The sequence below is a fragment of the Eupeodes corollae genome, unplaced genomic scaffold, assembly GCF_945859685.1.
Source record: "Eupeodes corollae unplaced genomic scaffold, idEupCoro1.1 scaffold_689, whole genome shotgun sequence".
NCBI classification, from domain to species: domain Eukaryota; kingdom Metazoa; phylum Arthropoda; class Insecta; order Diptera; family Syrphidae; genus Eupeodes; species Eupeodes corollae.
Genome location: NW_026605489.1, coordinates 8,017 through 17,458, shown reverse-complemented (window position 1 = coordinate 17,458; position 9,442 = coordinate 8,017). Strand labels below are relative to the sequence as shown.

The 9,442-nt window shown below is 32.8% G+C and overlaps 1 protein-coding gene across 1 annotated transcript; it reads right to left on the bottom strand.

Annotated features, from left to right (window-relative positions):
- Positions 1-5,644: 5,644 nt before the first annotated feature.
- Positions 5,645-7,272, bottom strand: LOC129953523 (putative nuclease HARBI1). The gene is made up of 4 exons (XM_056066767.1): positions 7,037-7,272; positions 6,923-6,979; positions 6,657-6,864; positions 5,645-6,598 (listed from the first exon to the last, which is right to left on the bottom strand). Exons 1-4 carry the CDS (start codon positions 7,058-7,060, stop codon positions 5,676-5,678), a joined length of 1,212 nt encoding a protein of 403 aa, XP_055922742.1. The 5' UTR covers positions 7,061-7,272; the 3' UTR covers positions 5,645-5,675.
- Positions 7,273-9,442: the final 2,170 nt, after the last annotated feature.

The window sequence follows — 9,442 nt, the reverse complement described above, 5'->3', positions numbered from 1 at the left end:
CATTCGCTTGTCTCTCAACAATAGCATAAATCGAAAAATGGGTCCGGATGACCTAAGGTTCGGGCGTTTCACACCCTTACAATGTCTCCCTGATACCCAAAATGATAATAACATTGAATGTGTATTTGCGTACTGCAAAAAACTTGTGAAAATGTACATTCCTTATTAAATGAAATCCAAGTTATTGATTACTTTGTTAAGAAAATGTCAATTGGCATTAAAATAATGTGCAACAATATTGAAGATCACCAAAAAGTGTGTGTATCATTAAAATCAAAATCTTGGCAATTTTTTACTCATGACCTTCCTTCAGCGAGGTCATTGAAATTTGTTTTGTTTGGTTTGGACGAAATGCCTACAGAAGCTTTAAAAACCGAACTTATAAGAATTGGTTTAAAGTGTGTTAATGTAAAATTGATTAAAAAACAATATAATAATTTGCTTGACATTTTATATGTAGTGTTTCTTGAAACTGGCTCAACAAGACTCGTAGATTTAAAAAAGAACATTAAATCTGTTTTTAAAACACAAGTAAAATGGGACTTCAGTCGACAGCCAAAACATAGATTTACGCAATGTCACAACTGCCAAATGTTTGGCCACGGTGAAAAGAATTGCTTTATCAAAACTCATTGCGCGATTTGTTCTGAAAATCACGAAACTGGTAAGTGCAAGTCAATAAACATAAAATGTGCAAATTGTAATGCAACACACAAATCGACCGACCCGTCTTGCATGAGCAGCCGCAAGAGCTTTCAAATGCATACAGTTGAGAAAGTGCATCAATCGTTTTTACCAAACGAAATGGACTTCCCTCCACTCCCGACAAATAGAAGAGTTCCAACAACATCAAAACCTATTTCTGTACCCGTCTCTCATACGTGGGCAAACAATACAAAGACTGGTGGCAACAGCTCGAGTGATCTGTTTTCCTTAGAAGAGATAAACCAACTTACGGTGGAGATGATAACACTGTTAAGCAATTGTAATACAAAAGCAGAACAATTTAATACTATTGCACAATTAGCAATTAAATATTTATATAAACAAACACCATGAATCATACATCCATGAATATAATATGTTGGAATGCTCAAAGCATTCGATATAAAACAATAGAATTTGTTGCCTTTCTCAGAAGGCATAATGTAGATGTAGGCCTAGTTTCCGAAACTTGGCTCTCTCCTAATGAGAGATTAGGTTTAGGTAATCATGATTATATTTGTTATCGTTTAGATAGAAAAGAGCGTATGGGAGGTGGTGTTGCCGTGTTTGTGAAAAAAACAATTCGTCACGAACTTATTCCTATTTTAAATACTAAAATTATTGAAAATATTGGGATAAAAATACCTTTTTCAAATGGTTCAGCTTTAAACATTATTTCTGTTTATTTTCCGGGTGGTGCAACTTCAAACGAAAAACGTTTCAACTTTAACAATGATCTTAGGAAGGTTATTAGTTCAAATGAGTTATTTTTAGTTGGTGGAGATTTCAATTGCAGAAATCAGAGATGGGGCTGTACTAAAGCCAATGCGTGGGGCAATATACTTGAAAATATAAACTCAAGGTATTCGTTCAATGTACTTTATCCACCCGAGCCAACATATTATCCTAGTAATAGTAGGGCAAACCCATCTACTTTGGATATTTTCCTAACAAACATCCCAAATCTGTTTACTCAACCCGTTGTTATTAAAGAACTAGGCTCAAACCATTTACCAGTTTTAATCCGTACTCTGGTTTCACCTTTACAACAAAGAAATTATTATTTAGATCTGAAAAATGCAAATTGGTCTATATATAAAAGAGAAATGCGATCAAGGTTAAGAATAATGAATAACATTCATTTGGATGAACTTAATGTTCAACAGATAGATAGGGATGTTTCAAATTTTACAACTGCTATCCTCGAAAGCGCTAATAAAGCAATTCCAAAAAAACAAGTACGATGTGATACAGGTAATAACCTACCTTCAAACATTGTCCAAATTATCAAGATTCGTAACATCAATCGTAGAAGGTGGATAAGAACTAGAGATCCGTATTATATCTCGCAGATTAAGTTTCTCAACTCGTTGATTAAAGATCAAATTCTCGCTTTCAGAAACAGAACTTGGAATCAAAAACTTCAAAGTTTAAAAACTGGAAGTAAGCCATTTTGGAACATTATAAAAATAATAAAAAAGAAAAATTCATTTGTTCCTGCTTTAAAAATAGGAAATACAATTGCTCTGTCTAATTTTGAAAAAGGAAACGCACTTGCACAAAGTTTTTCTAACAATCATTCAGACAATAGAACCACAAATAACATTAATGAGACTTTAGTAAATAATTCCATTAATTCTTTAGATCTTTCAGATGTTGACTCTCCAGATGATGTGGTCTCTTTAGATGATATTAAAACTATTATCTCGTCTCTTAGAAACAGAAAAACAGCAGGTTTTGACAATCTTAAGAATTTGTATCTTCCAGCAGCAGGAATTAAATACATTCAGTACTTATTTAACTCCTGTTTTAAGTTACATTATTTTCCGGTTAGTTGGAAATTAGCTAAAATTATTCCACTCTTAAAACCAGGCAAATCTGCAGATATGCCTTGCAATTACAGACCGATCAGTTTACTTAGCTCATTAAGTAAATGTTTTGAACAAGTAATTAAAAAAAAAATAACAACACATGTTGAGAGATACGATATACTTCCACTAGAACAATTTGGATTTCGCGCCTTCCACAATTCAGTTCACCAAGTACATAGAATAACCAATCATATTAAGAAAAATTTCAATGAAGGAAAAAGCACAGGTACGGTGTTCCTTGACATTGAAAAGGCGTTTGACACCGTTTGGCACGACGCTTTGCTACATAAGCTTTTGATTCTAAACTTTCCAAAGTATCTCATAAAGATTGTACAAGCATTTTTGAGAAACAGGACATTTAGAGTTACTGTAAACAATAACCTTTCTGATGCTTTTGATGTAAATGCAGGTGTACCTCAAGGCTCTGTGCTTGGTCCAATCTTATACAATATTTTCACTTATGATTTCCCCTCCTTCCCAAACTGTGAAAAAGCAATTTTTGCCGATGATACCTGTATCTTTTCTTCTGATTCAGTTGGCTTCTTCATAGAAGCTAACTTGCAATCTGCATTATATGAAATACAAAGCTACTGCAATGCTTGGAAAATAAAAATAAATGCTTCAAAAACTCAGGCTGTCTTTTTCACTCGAAAAAGAAAAGCCTGTTTTTTACCAAGTAATAACCTAGTTATTTGCGGAATGAGTACAGGCTGGCAAACAAGTGCAAAATATCTTGGGGTATACCTCGATAAAACCCTTACTTTTGGATTACATGTACAGGAAATAGTGAAAAAAGTTAATATCACAATAAAAGTTTTATACGCTTTCATCAACCGTAAATCTAAATTGAGCATAAAAAATAAGTTGTTGATATACAAAGCTGTATTTCAAGCAATAATATTTTACGGTTCTCCAGCATGGGGCAGATGTGCTATAAGTCACGTTCGTAGGTTACAAATCATTCAAAATAAAGTCTTGAAATTGATGTTGAATCTTTCGGGACATTTTTCGACAGAAGAACTGCACCAAATTTGTAATATTGAACTTATATCGTTAAGACTTTCAAGGCTTTATGAGAGATATAACATAGCATGCAATTCTTCCGACAATGAATTACAAGTGTTTTGTTGGGAAATCTATCCATAGTGAAGTAGGATTTTACACGAATAACAAAAACAATATCCATAGTGAGAATAACACCGATAAAAGTTCGTGTAGAATCTCACTATGGATAGGTTTTTGACATTTATACGAGTCTCGAATGGATCTTATGTGATTTCGTTTTCAAATGTTGGTACGATTGATATTGCATTTGTATCTCGATGGCTGTGTTTTAAGAGTAGTTGTGCATAGTTGGAATCATGTGTGTTTTCCATTGGGGAAAAAATCAATCTATTACTGTTGATATTATTTAGTTTTGTTAGTGAAAATGGACTAACTGGGCTTATTTTGCAAGAGAAAACAAAAGAAAAGATATTTATTTAACATTATGAACAAAAATTGTATTTATTATTTTATACAATTTGTCTAATTTAAAAAAAAAACTTACATGTTGTTTATTTGTTGTTGTATTTTACATTGCTTTGCAAGGTTTCAAGAGTATACCTCGTCGTCATTCTCAGAAAAGATAATTAAGTTTTGCTATGTTTCCACCAAAGGTTTATCTCAGTTTAGATTAGATAAATCTTTTTGATGTTTCCACCGCACAAGAAGATTTAAAAATGATTAAGTTTGACAACACTTTCTAAAATGCAAATGGTGTTTCGATGTTTCTTAAGAAGTGCAAGTGAGATAATTTGATTCGTGGTAAACAATGAAAAACTGAATATTTCAGCACCATATAAGAATATGCTACCTACTCCATGTGCAAAAATTTCACTTTTTTTTAATTTGATTAAAACAAAACTATATTTTTTGTACACAAACATGCAAATAAACAGACCATAACGCATTATCTGTAAAACCAACTCCTCCACACAGGTTTTTTTCCACAAATTTTGACTCGAATCCGAACTCCGACGGGAATCGAGTCAAATTAAGCTCATTTCAACTCGATTCAGGTATATAAAGAATTGAGGCGATCTTCAAGCTCGCTTCAACACCACATGTTAATGTAGTAGTCTACGAACAAACCCCCTTCTTGAAGTTTGTATTTTATGTCAAATTTGTTTGGTTAAAACTTTGAAATCGACCGCCAAGTCAAGTGTGAAATGGAAAACACAAAGAAAACAGGAAAAAGGTAAATAAAAAACTAATTTTAGCTTATAAACTACATGATTAAATAATTAAATATTCTTTAGAAACAAAAAGAACTGGACGAAGGAGTCCACAGAAGCCCTTCTGGATTTTTATGCTGCCAGAGCTGATGAGTTCCAGCATAGCCGCAAAAAAAAAACTGGATATAAACATCTTTTAGAAGACATGCTATCCGCTGGCTATGCTGTAAGTATTTGGAGTACCTATACCTACCTACATACATAAAATTACTTTCTGCTTCAGGACTCCGATACGACCAGCACCCATTTAGAGGTAAAAATCCAAACACTAGTGCGTGCGTATAAATATGCCATAGATAACAACAAACGCACTGGAGCAGCACCATGTGTTGCTCCGTTTATGGAAAAAATGGACGAGCTTTTTGGAAGCAAGCCCATTGTGACAAACGTCCACAACGTCACGTATGGAGCAGCCGCAATTGGAGTAAGTTATCTTTTGGTTTTTGTTAACTTTGTCCATATACATATTTATGCATATTTGTTTAAATCTTTTAGAACTCAAGTGAAACTTCAGAGGACAATACTACCCAACCATCAGATGCAAACTATGATGACATGCTAGAGACCACTGCCACTGACGATGTTCCATCGACCTCCACTGCCGCTGCATCCAAAAGGCGAAAGATTTCTCGATCTTTGTATTTCAAAATGAAAATCGAAGAAAAGCAAAAGGACAGAGAGGACAAGAACAGAAAGTGGGCAGAATACATGGAAGTAGAAAAACAAAAACAAGAATCAAGAAAGCTCAAATTGGAATTGTTGAAAGAAATTTTGAATAAAAAAAAAAATAAGTAAAATGTTATGTGTATATGTTTTTATTTATTTAGATGATGTTATGTTCACGTAAGTATTCGAACAATATTTGACGACGATTTGTTGTTGGGTTCGAGGTTGATTCAGCTGCATCTATTGTGTCGGTTTCTTCTTCTTGGCTAATTCCTTCGTCGTTGTATGTGTCGCCCATCGCGATACATAAATTGTGCAGAATGCATGCACTGACAACGAGATTTGTTACCGAACGAATATCTCGTTGTTCAGTGAACTTAAGAAGTCGTCTAAACCTTCCTTTCAACAAGCCGAAGGCATGTTCTACAACAATTCTTGTAGCAGAATGAACATAATTAAACGTTCTTTGTTGTTCTGTTAATCTGCCATTGTCTTTGTATGGTGGCACTAGCCAGTTTGAAGCGGCATACGCTGAATCACCCAAAATAAAAGAATTTGCCGGAAATAGTTGGTTGGTGTGGCTCAAAGCCTTTTTGAATAACTGAGAACGCCTGAGAACTCTACTATCGTGTAGAGATCCTGGCTCACCACAATTGATGTCAATGAATTTTTTATCTGCATCGACGACAGCTTGCAAGATAATTGTAAACTTATGCTTGCGGTTGTAGTAGCACACTTTGTCGATCTTTGGAGCTACGATTGTTATGTGGGTGCAGTCTATTGCACCCAGAACACCAGGTATTCTTTTTTTTTCTTCAAATTTTCTGCAGTTTTCGGTAACAGCATTTCCTTGAGGCCATTTTATGTAGTCCTGTCCTTTGGATACCAGCCACTTGCAAACTCGATTCACTACAACCCATGAGGAGGACTTTGTTACACCGAAAAGGTTTGCTAATTGTCGAAAGGTCACAGTGTTGCTGATGTACCAAATGTACATAAACACTTCTTTTCTGCACCCTATTTTAATGCGTCCTCCTCTATTTACTGCGTGAAGAGACAAATAATGCTGAGAATAAGATGCTGAAAAAAAATAATGATTTAGTTAAATCTCAATGGAATAAAGAATAGCAAAGCTTACTTATCAGACGCTCTATTGTTGAACGCCGCAATCTGAAGTGGGATTTGAAATCTTCTTCACTGAAAGACTCAATGGTCATTATAAAGGAATCTACAGTGGCATGTTTTTTGTCTTCTGTTGAGTCTTCGAGACTAGTATGCTCTTCAAAAAACATTCCTAGTATGAACTCATTCCCGCTGGCACTGGACTCGATCAATTCACGCAAAAGCTGCAATTGTTAAATGAACTTTATTTTATAGAATCTCAATTTTCAGATGTTTTCTTACCATTTCTTCTTCAGACTCATTCCCGCTGGCACTGGACTCGATCAATTCACGCAAAAGCTGCAATTGTTAAATTAATTTTTTTTATAGAATATAAATTTCCAGATGTTTTCTTACCATTTCTTCTTGAAAATTATCCATTTTATTAGTTTTAGTTAGTTTTTCTTGTTAAGTTAATTTTGACTTTTGATTTTCACAAAACTTTCTTCTTATTTGTGTGTTTTTTTTTATTATTATTTTGACAGATCTTCTTTCAGTTGTACCAATTTTTAAATACAAAAATCTGGCCACTGCGGATCGTTTTGTTGGGAATTTCTCACTTTACTATATATGAAATGCGAACAAAACGCACGTATTGATAGCAAACCTGGCTAGTTAATAAATATATATAAAAAAAAAAATGTACGTATACATAATACATATATATATATTACATATTAATATTTATTTGTAATTTGATAATTATTTGTTTATCTATTTATCTATATATTTATTTAAAAAAATGTGTAGTATCCAAACTCTTCCAGTATTTGTTAATTTGTAAAATTATTATTTATGTTTGTTTATTTATTTATTACTTATTTATTTAATTAATTTGTTTTAATTTGTTTTTAAAGTTATTTATTTATTTCACTATTCGTTTAGTTAATGTTCAATGTTTAAAAACTTATTATTTATTTATTTATGACTTATATTTAGTTATTTATTTAATTATTTATTTATTATTTATTTATTTATTTATTTATTTATTTATTTATTTATTTGTTTATTTATTTTGTATTTATTTATTTATTTAATCATCTATTTATTTTAAATTTTTTTATGTATGTATCTATTTACTTATTCATTATTTATTTCCTGAGTATATTGTAAAGCTACCCGTGGCATGATGGTTAGTGCGTTGGACTGTCATGCAAGGGGTCTTGGGTTCAATCCCTGCCTGTGCCACCTTAATTTAAAAAAAAATTAATTTTCGCGGGTACTGCCTCTTGCGAGGAATTGACAAATCCTTCAAGAGTAATTCTTGTCATGAAAAAGTGCTTTCTCAAACTAGCCGTTCGGATTCGGCATAAAATTGTAGGTCCCCTCCATTCCTGACAACATTACTCGCACACAGGAATGGTTGAGAGTTGTAAGTCACTAGGCCCTGGTTCACAACGGACTGTTGCGCCACCCCATTTGATTTTTTGATATTGTAAAGCTTGGTTCTATCTAAAGCTTCACCGCCTCCCATTAGTTTCAACTCTTTTAATGAAGGTTTTTAGAAGCTTTTCCTTCACTATATTTTTTGGTCTACATTTTCATTTGCTTAAAATACTGTTTATTCTTATTGTCAGTAGCAAGGTAGTTATATACCGTAACTCTGTAAATTGTGCAATATAGGTTAAGATATCAATGTAATATATTTTCTGCTTAAATAAATATATCCATATCAAACAAATAACGCAATTTTCTTGGGAGCCCTTTCTGCATCTTTCTGCCTTTTTATCTGTATAACAAAACTAATTTTAAGTCGATATTTCTTCTGGTTCTTGAGCTATGGAGGACGAAAAAAAAACGTAGCAAAAATACGTTCACACTCAAGCACAGACATCTTTCTAAAACTCTTTTATTTCGACTGTAGGACCTTGAAACGTCGAGAAATGTCAAAGTTTTCAATTTGACAAATCGGACACATTACAATTACTTCCTATGGGAAGTTAAAAATCACTTTGCAATAGAACATCAATACTACACTACAATAAAAACAGGAATACTCAATCTATTTGTAATTGGATGACTTATGTGGGGAGGGAAGGACAACGTCAGCAAACCATTAAGTGAGCTTAAAGCACAATTCAAGCACGCAATCATAGGAAAAAAGAATATCAAGAAATTAAAATGGCACTCACTTAAACATTTAAACAAACTTTGCTCTAAAAAAGGGTTCCCATTATAAGTATGTTTATAAAGGTACGGAGATTTTCAAATTAAAATAAAACACGGTCAAATATTTATATTATCCCTAAAATCGGTCTTATTTGACAGATATTGAATGAAATTAATATTTTTGTATATGATTTGGGTCTTATAACATAATTCATCTGTTTCGAAATTGTACAAAATTGGAGAAAAACATGGCTATGAAAAAGCTGACACAAGACCAATCTAATATTATTAAAGGTATCAATCAAAGAAAACCCAAAAGCCAACAAATATTTCTCAAGAGTTTTAATACAAATCAAGAACATTAAATATGATCAATGGTTAATATTTGACCTTATTCTTACGTAAACTTATGTGTGGAAAAGTTGAATACGAAACCATCCTTGAACTAATTCCGTTTAAGAAATGTATTGCTTCTTGTTCAGATCCAGACACTTATTAATGACGATTCTAATAGCACAAACCATAAAAAGATAACGAATTATAGTTTGAAATTGAATTATTCTCCACGAATACGGTCCTCAATTATAGAGGTAAAGGTTTTAAATTGATTGCGTACTGTTTACTGTGGCAATATACTTTGTTCTTTTGTGTGAA